The 18076-nt window shown below is 33.3% G+C and overlaps 1 protein-coding gene across 9 annotated transcripts in view; it reads left to right on the plus strand.

Annotated features, from left to right (window-relative positions):
• The window catches only part of NLGN1 (neuroligin 1), an 817938-nt gene that overhangs the window by 375775 nt on the left and 424087 nt on the right, over positions 1-18076 (plus strand). For all 9 annotated transcript variants that reach the window (XM_049105692.1, XM_049105691.1, XM_049105690.1 and 6 more), the window contains one exon: positions 2978-3130. In XM_049105692.1, coding sequence (XP_048961649.1) covers positions 2978-3130 — 153 coding nt within the window. The remainder of the gene's footprint in view (positions 1-2977; positions 3131-18076) is intronic.

The following is an 18076-nucleotide window of genomic DNA, read 5'->3' on the forward strand; positions in this document are numbered from 1 at the left end:
GGTTTTAACTTTAGTAAGTCTGTAGCAGCTGCTTAGGCAAAGTCAGATATCTTAGGTGACATCCACCTTATTTATAGAGAAAAAAATATGAGACAAAATTTAAAGGCATGACTTAGCTCTAATAAATTCATCATAAATTACTAAAGTATGTCTAATATGTTTGCACTAAAGATATAATGGTTCCTAATTTTTTTAAAGTGATGGCATTAGCAGATGATATTCAACAGTAGGCTATATATTAGTTTATAAGATTCTGTTTTTTTTCAAATCAGTGTAAATATAGATGCAATTTAAACTACTATTTATTTCATATATTATATTTAAGCTATTTACTATTTATATTTACATCAAAAAGATCTGTATACTATGAAGAAAATTAAGTCTAGGATTGACCTCTGTGATAAAACACTATCATAGTACTCCAATTATCCTATAATAGAAATATGACATCTTTCTAAACTTTAATAGCAATTTTAAGGGTTGTTATATGCAAGAATTTTACTTATTTTGATAATTAGTACCCCTATATCATTAGCTTCACGATTACTTCAAGCAAAAAGAAATAGTGTTCAGAAGACATTGTTAGAATTTTATATAACTTTCTAGAAAAGAACTGCTTGGTATATTAAGTTTTTAAACAAGGCTGAAATCTTTGAGAAATTTGAAAAGACAAATTGGAAATTAGAATCAGCCCAAACTGTCAGTAATTCTTTCAAGTCTAATTTTCAAAGAAAAATAGATACCACACAAAATAGCTCCTAAGATGCATTGTCATATTTTCACTGTTTCCCAACAAAGTCCACTTCATTCTGTTATTAGATATAAAATGTGGCAAGTCTTCTCAATGTGTGACTGTATTGTTTTCCAGGTGAACAGAACGGTTCTACCAAGATTTCATTACTGTTCACAGTTGGTGCTTTGTAATTCTATGTAATTTTAATTAAAGAAGAATTCTGAAACAGCCTCCCTCTGTGCTACCTACAAGCATACAATTAGCAGAGTACAGTGTCTGCTGTGAACAGTCAGTTAATGATTTCAGTTTAATAATTTATTATTGCTTCTTCGGTTGCCAGCCATACTAGAAAAATAAGCTAAAACTGTATGTAGCAAACAGGCATTTAAAAATGGAGAACAGTTAAAAATGTCAAAAGGATTGTTTTCTCTGTGTAAGTCTAACTTCTCCGCAAGCCCCCAAATCTTTACAAATGAGTGGATACCATTTTCCCGCCCAAGGATGTAAGAAGAAAATAAATTTAGTTTTTACTTCTAAATGTAGTTCTGTCTAATGGATAGTTTCTATGTCAAAGTATCCTCCTCTCATCACTTAAAAAGCTAAGACACTCTTCTCAAGTCACCCTTGGAGGGAGGAGAGGGGATTATGGTAAATATATATACTGGTATTAAGTCAAATTTAAAATAATCCTTTTAAAAAGTCTCTAAATTCTGCAATGAGCTGTTTACCTAACTTGAGAATCTGGACAAATGAGTTGAGCTGCAATTCCTGATCCTAATAGAATTTTTAATATAAGGAAAGTATTTTATTATTACAGTAGAAAAAATAATCGCCCTTTTCACAGGAAATGTAAAGCAGCATCCAAATAATCACCAGTTTTTTTTTTTAATGATTTTGTATTATATTAGTCCATTCTGAAAACTGAAACCTCAATTGTAAAGATGTGGGAGATTTAAGTTTGATAAAAAAGGTCAAAAGCAAAGGAACAAAACTATACTTTTAAATGTTTTTTAATATTGGCATTAACAAAAAGACAATACACTCATCTAATTTAGTTTCAATTGTGGGTAGAAGATAAAATGGACTATTAATAGAATTGTAATGTTTTATATATGTATGCATTCATCATCATATACATACATATATAATATTTCAAAATTCAATAGTTAAAACAATGTTTGCCAATATAAAGTTAAGCATCTATTTCTTAATAGGGCATTTTTAATACCAATTAAAATTATCTGTGGTTCCCTTATATACTATTTCTAGATCCTTATGGAAAACTACAAAATTCGGGCAAAGTATCTTAGAAAAGTAAACACAGTTGATTAAAAGTCAGAGCTGTAGAAGATACTTTAATATCCTAAATTTGAGCACTTTGCATCTGGGCTTAGCTGTATAGATATAGTTAGTAATAGTGTTATAGAAATAGAAATAGTATTCTATTTCATGTCTATGTGACAAAATCATAGAGCCAAAGTGGGACTAAGAAGAATACAATAATTACACAAAGAGGGAAAAATATAGTTTAGTTTACTTTTTTTCTCCAGAGAGTAGAGTCATTGGAGTGAGCTGATAACCCAGACTCAACTTAAAAAGATTATTTAAGTGACGGTCCCCTAAGTGCATCAACGACAAAAGTACAGACTTTACTGCCTAAACATTCATCTGCCAGTTGGTACTTGAATAGTTGAAACAAAACTTCTTGCAACCTAAAACACAGTGTTGTAATTATGTTCACAAATTAGAGCATAAATTATTCAATTTAATTATGATGCATTCAATACAACCTTTATAGTAAATAAGAAATGGAAAAACAAGGTGTTTTATTCACAATAGCAGTGATAACATTGTCCTTAGCATATGGCTTATAAATTCCATACGAGGTCTATGACATTCAAAAAAATAATAATTCTAAGATCCATTATCATTTTTTCTTGTTCTACTGTCACGTTAGAAATTGATCAAAAAGCACTAAAATTCACACTCATTTTTAATTTGTCCAAGTTTTGTAATTCAATTTATAATTTTTAACAAAATTTTAGCCAGAAAACAGTGAATATCTATTGCTCTTTTCACAATAGCTCGTAATATGAATTGCTGAAGAAACACTTTAACAAAACAGCAATTTAAAGAACTATATTAAAATCATGCTCTTTTGTCCCTAAAATGGAAAATGTATTCTCTGCTTCATGATGTGTGTTTTTTGAGGATAAGGACAATTGCCAACCATTTGTTTTTCAGATATTCGGGACAGTGGGGGTCCCAAACCAGTGATGGTGTATATCCATGGTGGCTCATACATGGAAGGTACTGGAAATTTATATGATGGGAGTGTCTTGGCAAGCTATGGCAATGTGATCGTCATCACAGTCAACTATCGACTTGGGGTACTTGGTAAGAAGTCTCTTTTCTTTTCACCATTAATCCATGAAGTATGTGATAGTTTTGTTTTGATTTGTTTTGTTTTGCTTTGCTTTGTTTCATTCATTGTTCTATGCTTGTTGACTTTGTTTGAACCAAAATTTTTGATATTTTCATTAAATTCTATAAGTGTCCATAAATTGCTTGATGGAAGACAGCTAGGGTTGATTTTAAAATTTGAAAGTGAAAGGTAGTGAAATTATTCACATTGTTGAGTAATGTTTTTCCTGGTTTCACTTTAAAACCCTGTGAAATGCAGAGCCTGTCTAAAGAAGAATTAATCCCTGAACACATTTTTCCTTCTACTTTTCTTTTTTACAATGCCATAAAATGACCTGAAATTTGACATGAGTTTAGAAACAAGTTTATAATCCTCTTCGAGGATATGCATATGGACTGGTTTTGGGGAATGGTTGTTGTTGTGGTATAGGTTTGAGTTTTAAAAAATATGTCAGATCATAATTAGATATATTTGTCTAAATGTATTTACCCTGAATTATTTGATTATTTGATTTCACAAGGTGATAAAGAGTTCAAGTCAATAGTGTAGACATATGTGAAACCAAATCAAATTGGAGAGCCTTGGTTTAGAAGGAAACTAGAGAAATATTATTTGTGAAATAACATCAAGTACTCTGAAATAGGCATATTGCTTTATGTAATAACCCATTATTAAAAGATAAACTTGATATTTTACTTGTGTAAGTTTATATTTATAGTATTGCCACAACTTTGGGAGTAAAATTATCATTTAATAAAGCACCTTTATTATGCTATTTTAGTTAAGAGTATTTGTTAAAAGAGTAGAATTTATCACAAAAGATTTTTATCTTTTTAATCTTAGTTGTTCTCAAAGTCTTATCACATACTATACACTTTTTAAAGGCATATAATTTGTGTTCTTATTTGCAACAAAGAGGCACTTCATTCTTTCATTCTTTAAAAGATTTTGAAAAAGGAATTTGATTTATGTTCTCTTTTTTAATAATTGTTCATATCATATATTTTGGCCGTTGAAAATTGTTTTTTCCCCCTTCTATGTAATTATAAGCCTATGTTCGTGTCAATCTCGAAATATTAAAAAAAAGAATAACTTTAGCCAGTCAGGTTTGTATGTCTTGGGGAAGGAAATATTTTAGCAATACAAAGTGAAATCTTGATCTTTTTCTACTTTGTTATTTTGAATTTGAAGTATGGTAGACAACAGATATACAATGGCAAATGTAGGTGTAAAATACCTATGTAACATTTTCCAAAAACACGCTAGTTCCACACAGTGTCTAATCAGGCTTTTCTTCAAATGTTCTTATAATTTCAGTGGGCAGGAATGAATGTTTTCCCACCAATGAAAACTGTATATTGGAAAGATGTATAGAGATGTTCATAATCATCTTCTTAATTTTAAATATCAATGTTTTCCTTTGGTTTTTATGCAAGACTTTAATGTGAGAATTTTCAATATTTTAATAATTTGACTTTAATTATATTATTTAAGCTCAGTTGTTTTTATTGTTACTCTCATATTTTTCTAAATTTCTCAAGTTGAAAATCCTGAAACAGTGACCAATTTGCCAATTGAAAATTTAAAATTAAATGCCACATTCTGACAACAGTGTTTTCAAGGGCTTAATCATACATATTTATTTTATTTAAAAAATCCTTTAGCCACACCTTATGTTGCCTCACTCTGTTATTAGTTGTATTCACATAAAGTAAAATTCCATAAAATGAACTGTTCCATTAATAAAACTTTGCCTGTTTTTTAATGTATTCGGAATTGATGAAGGCCTGACTTTGATTCAATTTGAATCCTATATGTACGTTCATATCCTATCACTAAATACCATGCTTTAAATGACTGAACTGCAGGACAATAGACTAACTAGCTACAAAATGAAGAAACCAATCAATTGCTTGATCTGTATAATGGTAAACAGAGTTGGTGTTGATGATGGATGATTTTCTCAGTGCTAGCTAAATACTTGTTCTGCTCTACTGCCGTTTAGGATTTCACTTTCAGTTGGTTCCTTTGTTGCTATTAAACACATCATAGACTAAAAATCAGCATCAAGAAGCAGATGTTCCTTTCTAGACCCCTCAACCTGATAAAGTACAAAACTCTGTGAAATTTTTAAGTACATCTTAGAACACTAGTTCTGTATCCTGGTGTATGTATCCTGGTCACTGTCTTCCTGAAATGTCTTCACAGGCATTGGGCCTTGTGAAAATATATTTAAATGAAGTAATTCATGAGAAATAAGTTATGGAACCGTTTGTTTCAGCACACTCTGCATATGTGGTATACCACAACCAGATCAGCAGCTCATCTGGTAGGAGACCTACAACAATAAAGCCTATAGGGCTTTTTTGTTGTTGTTAATAATTTGTCTGACAGTAACAAGGTAAGCCGAGGCTTCTTGGGAATGGGATCCAAAAGCAATGCTGTTTAGTTTGCATTTGGGAGTGCTGGAAATTAGTAGAAAATAAGATCTGGTCCCACATTAGAGAAAATCTTGAGCTGTGCTTTGATTTGGATGCTTTGATGTGACGGATATGAATTTGGGGGTTCAATGTATAATTTGGCTAACTACAAGACTATTGCTCTCTGAAGACCGGCAGAAAAAAATCAAGATGTCTGAAACAGGTAATGTAATTAGTGTTGATTTGAATTTGCCATCCCAGAGGAGAAATATTACAGGTTTTATTTGTTTATTTGTTTGTTTTAGCAATAAGTAAAAATGTGATCATGTGTTAGTAATAAAATTCATACAGCTATCTAGAGGCAAGATTCCAGTTTAAAGTATTTCATGTTGCAAAAGAGATTTCGTTGACTGCAATGAACTGTTCCATTAATGAAACTGGCGTAGAAATGGCATAGAAGAAAATATACCTCCTATTATAGCATTGCTCTAACAAAGCTAGGGACGGGTGGGGGTTATTTTGTCAACTGAGACCCTTTTGTGATTTCCTGTGGAGTAGTAATATAGACTATCACTGTTATAATATTGGAAATGCTGTTGATGATCATAAGAAAAGCTGCTAAAAAGGTTGAAAAAAGGGGAGGGGTTCCAGGTCTATGCCTGTTAATCTCACTTACCCTGCGTCATCTGAGAGGTCTCTGTAACTGTGTCTCATTCAGTCTCACACACCCAAGTGAACATTTAGACTTTTTTTCACTTCTGGTTTTAAACATTCTTTTTTCTTCAGCCAGTTTTAACTCTTCATCTCTGTTATTTAGCATATTCTTGCATAGTTCCTTAAAGTATATAAAAAAACAATTGTGTTAACAATTATAGTGCATAGTTAATAAAAGTATTGTAATGGAAACCTAGGGAGAAATGTTTTGATTATATGTCCTTAAAGGAGGGAAATAATATTAAATATTATGCTTGTAAGTGGGATAAACATATGTGCTTATGGACAAGAAGTGGAAGGAAATATGAAATAAATTGCTCACTATTAGGATGAGATATTGTGCAATTAACAGTTTTGAAAATAGAAACTGTCCAAATTATATGTTTTCAAGTCTCAGAAATGAAAAAAAAAATACATTAACTAATTTAGTGTTAAAAAATGTGTCTCAACTGCCTCTTTAAATTTAGAATAAATTTAATAGTTATTTTTAGAGAAAATGAAAAAGTTTTATACCACTGTTCAAATCTAATTTAGGTAAACAAGGCTTTTATCAGATGGAAATTTAATGTTACTTTTATCTTGATATGGATATTTTGAAGGTAATTATGTTTTCATAGTTCTAGCTCATGTGATTTGACAAATTTTAGGAGTCTAATGCTGTACTTAGTAATCTAATGGCTATACCACTCCTCTCTGGGAAAAAAAAAAAATTGAAGTGCATCTACTGTATTTGAAGCATTACACTTACTTTATAATGCTGTTTAGAGCTAAATCATTTAAAACAAGCATTTTTAAATTTTTTTGACTTTACAGCATATCAATGTTAATGAACACAATTTTTATTCTATTAGAAATGGCTAGAGAGAATTGGTGACTTTTATAATTATATTCTCTACCCAATGGTAATGCTTCAAGTATTATTAGACAGGTGACAGGAGTAAATATAACTTTGCTGGTGGTCAGTCATCAGAAATATAATACTTGCTTCCAATAGCATACATCTTCTATGAAGGCCAAAAAGTAAGAACAATATTGTCCTTATCTTTAGACAGTTTTCAATCTAATTGAGAGGAAGAGTACTCAGTAGAGAACAATAGTTGATATTTTATTCTGTATTTTATGATAATTTATAATAATTTTAAAAAGCATAAACTATCAGATGGATCCCTATGGATGCAGTGGTTGAGATATTTGAATCTGAGCAGTCCAGCAGCAAGGAGATTTGGTTAAAAAATGCTTATGATTTTTAAGAGAAAAGTATATTGATTTCTGAAGTGGTACAATGTTTTACATTATTATTGGTATTTACTCTATCTTGTTTCTTTTTGCTTTGTTTTAATTTCTGTTTGGTTCTAAATCCTAAAACAAATAAAAAATCTTTAAATGTGACTATATATTTGAGAATAGTATGTAATAAAGTATTAAATTTTATAAGATGATCCAAATGTTTTCTTGGGAGGTAGAAGACCGAGTCAGGCTGTCCTTGGAGTCATAAATGTCTTCATGGAATTGGTTTTATTTGAGCAAGATCATGAAAAGTAGTTTGTCTCTGGGATTAACTGAAGGGAAGAGAGAAGCACTTTCTTTCAGTATCTCTTTATTCATACTCTTTCTGCTTCAGAAAAGTGGAGATAATATGTGACAAAAGCACACATATATAGGTTGCACATAGGAATACATATACTATAGAGAAAAGATACAGAAACTTAGGCCATGAATATGTGTTAGAATTGAATATAAATATATATTTCAATTCCTAGAGGGAAGGTAAAAATGATAATGGATTTAATTTCATAATTATTCTTATCAGATAAAGAAAATATACATATTAATCTGTATAAAAAGACACAGCTTTTTCTCGTAGTGTACTCCAGCAAAATTTATCATATGGCTTGTTTTTATTTAACAATGAACAATATTGGAACCACGTGATAGTTTTGATGTCATTAGAAGGTACAGATATATTCTCGATACCTGATTACCTATATTAACCTTCAACAATAGCCAAGGATATAATAATAAATGCCCACAATTTCTATAGTGTCATTTCAACAAAGACCTAACCAAATGCAATTCGAGGAAGATATTTGGTGATTTCACTTATAATAGGATAGAGCTAAAAACCAATTGAGAGCAATGGACAGTTTAACTTGGTCCATAGATTTATTTTCTCAAATATCTTATATCAACTGGGTTTTAATAAGGGCTGGATCGTAATCAATTTTAGATTGAGTGCTAAAATGAGCTACTGGAGTAGAGGTATCGTTTATCCTTTGGAATAAAGAAACTTAGGACAGATAATGCTACAGAGCAAAGTAAACCATTTGTTAACTATTTTTATTCCACTTGCTTTTTTCCAAACTGATTTCAAATGGTTTGCAATAAAAGTAATTATTTAGTTATGCCAACGACTTAGAAATAATCTGAAAGTAAACAGGTCAATTAACATAGGTGTTAAGTAAAAGAAGTTCATTTTTTTTTAAAAAAAATGTGTTTTTGGTACAGTCACGTGTAGAACTATTCATTAATGTATTTATTCATTCAGTATAAACTGAACAATATTATATATCAGGCATTCTACTAGTTGTTAAGGATAATGTGAAAAACAAGACAGGCATGATCCCTGCTATCCAGTAGATTACTAGCCATTCGGGAAGATAGAAAATAAATGAATAATTATACAATGACATCTTTTACGTTGATAATGATTTAGTGTAAAGTCGATTTTCTTTACAATTACCTGGATGATAAGTACTAGGGAAATGACAAGTGCTAATCTTTCCTAGACACTCAGAGGAGGTTTCTCAGAGAAAGTGACATTCCAGTTTCGATTTCTCGTATTCTACTGGGAAAGGCCTTGTCAAGGTTCCTGAGGACCTCCAGTTTGTTGATTACATTGGCCACTTCTCTGTTTTTAACTTACTTGATCTCTCCATAGAATAAGAGACAGTGAACTAGTCCCTCCTTCGCATGCTGTTGCTTGGCATCACCCGGGATTGCCTCCTATCTCACTGTCTGCTCCTTCTCAGCCTCCGTCCCTGACTCCTCCTCTCTCACCCTGATCTCTAAATGCTGAAATGCCATTAAGCAGACTTTTTGGCTCCCTTCCTTTTCCTTTTCAATATCCTCCTAGGGGACTTCATGCATGGCTCTGAATCTCTTCTAAGTGACTTCCAAACTCTATCATAAAAGCAGAGTCCCGGCTGAGAAGGGAGCCTGATATATGGGGCTGGATCCCAGGATCCTGAGATCATGACTTGAGCCTACAGCAGACACTTAACCCACTGGGGCCACCCAGGTGCCCCCATATTTATATACTTCGGCCTGTCAACATCTCCATGGGGATACGTAGGAATATTTCAACTTTAATGGCTAAAACATGTTGATTTGCACAGGTACGTTTTCATTATCTTCTACATCTAGGTTATTATAATAATTGCAACAATAGCAATAATAATAATAGTCACACTCATTGAGAGTTTATTAGATTCCAAAAGCTGTTTTAAGCAGTTTATATTAATTGCATTCATAATTTTCTGCAATAAATCTAAAGAGGTAGAGTTGTCATTTTCCCAGTTTTGTAAGTTCAGAAACACGTGAGTAGAGAGGTTAAGTATCTTATTTGCAGGCATTCGGGTCAAATGGTTTTAAGTGGTGGAGCCAGGCTTCTAACCCAGGCAGTCTTCTCTTGGACACAACACTGTGCTGGTGGCATTGGCACTGCCATCCTTCTGGATGATCAAGGAAAAACTCTAGATTTCCATTTGTCTCTCTACACTCAACAACCAGTTCAGCTTCTTTTACTGAGTTGTTCCAACATGCATCCTGGATCAGTCTCTGTCTTTCCATTTCCCCTTTTACCAAGCTAAGCTAAGGCTCCTTGAACCTCTTATGTTATTTTCCTCTTTCACTTTTGCTCCATGCCTATGATCCATTCTCCATTCAGCAAAATCAGATTATCTTTTTACAGTATAAATTATACCAGCCCACTTTCTGCTCACCACCCTCCAGTGGCTTTCCATTATTCACTTAAAATAAAATTCAAACTCCTTCCCTGACCTAACAAAACCTTTCATAAATCTGTATCATGTATCTATATCTCTCAGTGTTCTTACCTCTTATACCGGTATCTAAGCTCATTTCAAAATGTTCTTCCTCTCAGTTCCGGCCATCTTTTGTTCTTTATACACAACAAACTCATTCTCATTTTTGATATTGTACACTTGCTATTCCCTCTGTCCCAGAGCTGTGTGGGACTAGTTGTTGCTCTTCTGATCTTGATTTGAACGTCTTTTCTCAGAGCAACCATCCATGTTCAACCAATGTCCTTTTTAAAATTCTTTGTAATCATACCTGGTTATTTCCTATTTATGTTTGGTTTGCCTGGCTCTCCAAAGCCTAAATTAGTCCCTGACACACAGGATTTGCTCAGAAAATATGTGTTGAATGACTTTAATGTGAATCTGAGCAGTCCATAGGTACTAATCCAACATGGTCGTTGAGTGGAGGGTGAAGCGGAGTTTCAGGAGGAGAGGAAAATCTGGGTGAAAGCTAGAGGAAGAGGGAAGTTTGTGGTGTTGAAGGGGCTGAGCAAACCCAGCTAGAATGCTTGGAGCAAGGGGTAGACAATGGCAGATATGGTTGAAAATAGGCACCAGGCTGGGCAGTGTCGCCTCAAAGATGTAGGGCTTCTAAGAACAATGAGAAACAATGATAGGACATGGAGCAGATAAGTGATATGATTAGATTTGCATTTCAAAACGTGTGTCGAGCAGGCCCAGACGTTGATCAAAGTTGACAATCTGCTATGGATACAAAAAAACGTGGCTAGTGCCTCATTAAAGTGAGATGCTTGGGAAAGTCTGTGAATAAGGCAGATATTTTGCTCATAGAAGATTAGAGGACCAGCTGAGCTTTGGCTGACTCAGGTGAGTATGGGGATCTGTCTTTTATACAAAAAGCAACATAGAGATTTTGCCAATAGTCGGTGAATGAGAATGGAATGAATCAAGACAACATTTTGCATTTTTACCACAGCTGCTTATGACTTATTTTGTTTCTAATTATCTTACATCTTTTAATAATGGAATGAATTGGACCAGTATTATGGAGAGCTCTTTTGAATTCCTATTTTGAAAAAGTATGAATCAATATGATCTGTATTATTCCAGAGACTGGCCAATATAAGAGACTGTAATAATATAATGTCTCCTTATTTGTCTTTCCATGTTATTAATATAGCCTTATATAAGCTCTTAGTTGTCCTAGAAAGGAGTTTTGTTTTGTTTTTTTATTAGTTCTGGGAGGAAGTTGGGAGTTTGTGGTTTATGATTTTCTTGAGGCATTAAGATCAGTCATTTGGAAACAGACCTTGGAACATAGAATAGAAATTTCCCTCATTCCTAGTCAAGGTGTTCTCTGGATCCAGAATTGGACAACTATTTTCCAGCACTCAAAAGCCTGCAGATAACAAACCATAAACAAAAAGATAATCAATTTCCTTTTCATCTTAATTCTGTCATTCATTTATTCATTCATTAATTCATAGGCATTTGATAAGTGTCAATATAGGTTCCCAGTAGCTGGGGGTCCATGTGTTCACAATGTTAAAAAAAAAAAAAAAATCAGACTCTATCCTTCCTCTCTGGATTCCACAGTACATACGGAAGATTGACAATAAGCAAACCAATGAAAACTATTAGTACAAATTTTGATAAGTTGTGTTTCCAAAAGGATCAGGGTATTAAGAAAAAAGAATATTTGTGGAAGTTAAATGCAGAATGAGGGCCTCAGGAAACGCCTCTTTGTACCTCTCAGGCTAGCATAGTCATGGGTTTTGTTTTGTTTTGTTTTCCCCCATGCATTTACAAGTTAAATATTAAAAGACAGACAAAATATTTTGAAATAGTTTCAAAAGATGCAAAATTAGAAGCCCAATAAGCCACTTAAACTAGCAACTGTGGTAAAAATGCAAAAATCCAAACAAACAGACCACCCACAAACAACAAGGCAGGATTGTCTATTTGAATTTAATAAGCAAAACTGGTTTGTGAAATACACCTGCACAGGGAAAGGATCCCTGGGGAGCGACTAGCCCTTCACTATTGATCTATTGAATGAGAGTATACCTATAGGATTGTCCAGAGGCAATTAACGGTTTTCACCCTCACCTGCCCTAAGTTGCCCAGAAAAGCCATGCAGTATTATAAGTTAGTCACACATCTGATTTTTTTTTTTTAAGGGAGATAGGATTATCTTCTTCATCAGTGTCAGGTTTTTTCCAGTTTGTTCCAAACCAAGTGAGGCCTTGGATTTTGCCTTTTAGTGTAATTTGTTTTTAAATGATCCTTTCCTCCCTCCGATGATCCCTCAATAAGAAACCCAACGCCATACTCCTCTCACTTTCCCATGACGTACGAAGTGCCATGATCTTTGATATTCCATCCACTTTTACTACTTTGTCTTAAAAAAATATGCTGCAATTTCATCTGCCAGGACACCTTGTCATGCCTTTCTCTTTCTAAGGTTCTTCTTGAATAATTTACTCCCATAAACATTTGGAGATTGTTCCTTTTTCCTTTGTCTTTCTATTTTTAATCGACACAGTTCAATTTTTTAAAAATACCTTGTATTTGTCTCCTTTTTCCTATTCCTGTTGCTCCTAACTACTTTCCTTGGTTACCAGCTTTTCCAGCTGACCCCTGGGCCTCCAAATCCAAATTTACGTGCCGAAGTACATTAAAAATACTTTAAAAACGTAACAGATTACCAGTTTTCTTCTTGTTTTTTTGTTTTTTCCCTGTGCTCTGTATCTCTAAATATTTCTCACCAACTCTGGGACCCATTCCAGATTTTTCCTGCCATTTTAGGTCTGCTGAAGTATGTTGCTTCTCTTCTTAGCAAATTGTATTTTCTATTAGTTTCTGGAAAGTCCCTTACATTCAAGCCAGGGTAGCCTCCTCCCTGCCTGCCAGGATCATTTCCAACTTCTCACTTGCTAAATGTACCCATCCTGTTCAATCTACATAGCCCAGCTATCGCCCTGCCTTCTACGAAACTACCTCAGGCCATTTTGATGTACCTCTTCCATCTACCTCCATAGCGTGGGCAGCCTACCCTTGACTTTGGCATGCATAAAACCAGCTCCGCTTGTTATTTTGCATGTATTAACTGCTTACTATCATAGATGCCTTGCCACCCAAACTAGAAAATAAATACAAAAAAAAATACAATTTCAGTTTTCAAATATCCTCAAGACTGGCAGTGTGCTCTGCATACATAATTCAAGAGCCATCAATAAACATGCAAGTTAATTCACTTTGTCCTATTCTTTTTTTTTTTACTTTGTCCTTTTTTAGCATATTCATATCCTAGGGTAGAAAGTAGGTAGAAGGAGCGATTGATAGAGAGAATGTGGGTAGTAAGGAGTACTAACAACGTGCACGCAGGCCTCATGTCTGATCCCACATACATAAGGTGAGGTCTTGGTGGTGGTAGCAATACTTAGCCCCCAATAGCAGTAGCACTAAAACCCCTCGATCCTCTGGGGAAATGCCCTGGGTACTGGGGCTGTAATGCATGACAACAGTAATTTATTTCAAACTGAGTAGCAGTTTCTGAATTTATCATTCCTTAATGAGTTGCATTATTCTGTTTTTCGTGTAACATATGATGAGTGAAAATGTTGGTGCTCAAGAGCGTTAGATAAACATGGAAATGATGAGACACAAGTCTTCGAATTAAAATCTATACAATATTAAAGAAAGGATTATTATCGACTATGAATGGGATGGGCTGTGAAATCTGTTTGGAAATTCAGTTTAAGGTTGTTATTTTGTAACGTCAAGGGAGAAACAATTTTGTAATTTCTTTAATTTTGCCTTTTGATACTTCACCTGTTTTGTTTTGTTTTGTTTTGTTTTGTTTTTTACTTCACCTGTTTTGAATTTAATTACAGCTGCTCGATTGTTGCCACAGAGGTTGGGGTTGCGGTTAGGGTGAGAGAATTTAGACTTGGCTATTGATTACACACACATCCACCCATTTTATCTAAGAGAATAATTAGGACTATAGATTTAATTATTTTTTAGAAAAACTTTCCAAATACAAGACAAGTTGTATTTCTCAACTGATTTATGTATTGACAAAGTCACCGTTTAAGGCTTCTCTTAGGAGTTGAAGCATATTCCTGAGAAGAGACACATCTAAGAGAAATACTAATTTCTGTCCTCGTATTTGCAAGCTTCTTGCATTTGAGCTTTGCAAGAAGTAGCTTTTCTATAAAACTCAGTTATCCTAAGAGACTATGTAACATACTCAAGTAGAAATAAATTATTAAAAATATTTGTGTTAACATGATTATAATTAGCCGCATTTTTTCTGACAGAAAAGATGTGGCAAATTATAATAATAATATGTAATGATTTTTTGTCATTTAATTATGCTAGAATTAAGTTTTTTTGACTTTGAATGATAATAAACTTTAAGTAATATGCATGTTTTTTTTAAATACAAATAAAAAGATTGCCCAACTAGTTTTCCCTTGAAATATACCATAGATGTATCTGCTTTAAGTTAACAAGAAATAGGTTTTTCAGAGTGTATTTTTGACCCTTCTGTTTTAAAGCCAACGTGTAATATTTAGCAAAGCAGACAGTTTTTAGTCTACAGTTCATATTTGGGTTTATTTTCTAGAAAATGTTTAAAGGGACCACAGGCATGTGTAACTTTTCCCTAGTCCCAGGTTATTCTGCATTCAAATGAGTGCTGTCCACATATTCCCTTAATGATATTTTGTCGCAATTTATATCATTGTACTATTTAGAAAGGCAATGAACTACATATTTAATAATCTTACATATTTTTACCCTTCCATTGTCTAGAAAGTATTTGTAACTGGTTATGAGAGTGTATACAATAAAATTATGGTCAGGTATAAACAATGAATCAAGTCTAGAGAAAAGTGAAGTCCTGGCAAAGACAAAAAAACGTGATCTCAAAACATTTCCAGAGTTGATGATTTGCACTCTGAGCTGGAAACTCTACCAAGAGTTCTCTATTTCTTATTATCAGAACGGGTGTAAAACATGGCAATTCTTCAGAGAAATCGAAGGTAGTATAAGCACCAATTTTTTCAAAAGAAATTTCTAACGTGGGATTTCATATTAGGGAACAATTATAAAAACCGAATTCTATGATGAATTGCTTAAAAGTAAGCTGCTAACTCCTGTTGTTTACGCTTAGTCATCGTCATCCTTAGGTGTGCTTATTTACCTGCAGTCACCTACCTGTGGGTTGCCTCCCCTCTGCTTGTCGCTGGAGTCCAGCAAGAGGGATCTTCCAGAGACAGAGCACATGGGGGCAGGGGAGATGGAAAACAAAGCTACATAGAGAGGTGGGTCTCCATGCTATGTGTTCTGTAGGTGAATTTTCTAATGGGATATTTGTTTTGTACGAGGAAAGCTACCAATTATTTTACTTTGTTAACCCATTAGTATGGGAAGGCTGAGTCAGTGGGTTTTCATAAAAAAGAGCTTTTCTGTGGTTGGCCCAGATCATCTGCTATTTTTAAGAGGAAAGGATAATTTACTTAGTTTTTTAAAATGGAATTATATGGTCAAGAACCCAAATTTGTTGCTTTCTGTCATTCTCTTAAAAAGATCAACTTGCTTTTTTATCCTTCTTTGCTCTTTCCCGGCTTTTGCTTTGGGTTCAGTTTTTACAGAGAAGCAAAATATCTGCTATTTTTCTGAAAGAGAATTAAAATTGGGTAACTATAATGTAATATGGACGTTAACTCCTATGTCAGTAACTGCATTAAGCTCAATAAATCCCAATAAAAAGTATCTTCACATTATGTTAAATTTGTGTGTATTTGTGTACCATTTATAGGTTAAAGAATTGATCTATTATTCTAGTCTTGAAAGCTAACAAAATTTATAGACCTATTCTTTAAATATTCCTTTTAGAAACCTCCGTATTTACTACTTTGCTTCTGGGCCAGATGTCCAATAGAAATATAATGCTGTCATACATGTAATTTTAGATTTTATAGTAGCCATATTAAAGAAAGTAAAAAGAAAGACAAGATTAATTTTAAAAAATATTTTCTTGAGCCTAATATTCCATTCAACCAAAATATCATCAATTTTAGGTGGAGTCAACATAAAATTATTAATGGAACATTACACATTTTTCACTCATTAAAATACTTTTATGCTTATAGAACATCTCAATTCAGCTACTACATTTCAACAGTTAAAGTGGTCCTGCCAAAATAATACAGTTGTGTCAGAAAAGAGTACTTGACACTGCTCCACTTTTAAAATTTCAAGTCAACTAAAATTAAATAAAATAGAAAATAGAGTTCTTTCATAACACAGGTCACATTTTCAAGTGTTCAATAGTCTAATGTGGAGAGTGGCTACCTACTGGAAAGTACAGCTTCAGACTGGAGTTACTTTCTTTTTTTTTGATTATACTGACCAGTTAGGTGAATTTTTAAAGCAAGAACCCTCAATTCATTAATATATTAATAAATTATATTCCATATACTATGGTATTAATGGATTATATATTAAAAAAATACACAAGACAGAAATTTTGAAGGCAAAACAGCACTTTAAAATAATGGTTATTTTACCTTATTCGTCTTTAAAAAAAAAATTATTGCCGTGTAGTTGACTCCTAATGTTACACAAGTTTTGAGTGCTTACTCATCTTTTTAAACACATCTTTTAAATTTAAAGCTGTATGCTTAAACAAGCCTTATCATTTTTAAGATACTAGTTTTACACTTTGTTATCCAGAGATTTGGAAGACTGTTTCTAAGATCATTTAAGGTTTAGTTTTAATGACTTATTAGAGCTGAAAAAGATGATTTACAAAGACACCAAAGTACACATTTAAGGAGAAGTTCAATGTTATCATAATATATTCAAAACCATATAATAGTCTCCCTGACAGTTCTGAAGACTGAATTCTTGTCAATTATGATTAAATTGTCATGATTTCCACCTTGGAATCGAGTTGGTTATGAGCTCATTCTTAACACGTACACACACACAGTTTCGGCTTTGTCCTTTTTGTGACTTATTGGTACCTGCAACACCTTCAGTCTGTGGTTTGTTTGCAGGAATCTTTTGAAGCCACTGGTGCCCAGTGAGTGCTAGTTTTATTAAAATTAGATGACACAAATGATAAATCTACCTGCGCAGGCTCATGTAATCTGCAGCATGGTTTGCAACAACGGCAGCATGCGAGGCTGCCAGGCAATGTCCCGACTGCCCTCAGGAGTCCTCATGCACCATAGATGACAAGTTTATATGACATGTGCCCTTAAATGACATATTTCCTTCATATACTCAAGAAAGGCTTTCGTGGTCATTCTATGTGTGTTAGAAAAGTTAGATTTCTTTGTTTTTCTTTTATAAAAGATAATTAGAAATATATGTCTTGCTGTTTTCTTCTGACACTCCTTTAGATCATGTGACTGACCATGGTCACTGTGACTCCCTCGGGTCACCACTTAGCATTATGAAGACTTACTGATAGTAAAGTCAAAATATTCCTTAGCATCAGGAGTATGATTTGATATTGTTTACTGATATTTTGGTTTGAGGATTTTTCTCTTATTGGACATTGGGAGCAGTTTCAATATAGCTAATATAAGTAACTAAAAATATCGTTCATTCTCTAACATTGAATACCAGAATACACTTTTTTTTCTTTTTACAGATTTTATTGAAGTATAATTGACATGCGGTGTTCTATTTGTTTTAGGTG

Source organism: Canis lupus, chromosome 34 (assembly GCF_003254725.2).
Source record: "Canis lupus dingo isolate Sandy chromosome 34, ASM325472v2, whole genome shotgun sequence".
NCBI lineage: Eukaryota > Metazoa > Chordata > Mammalia > Carnivora > Canidae > Canis > Canis lupus.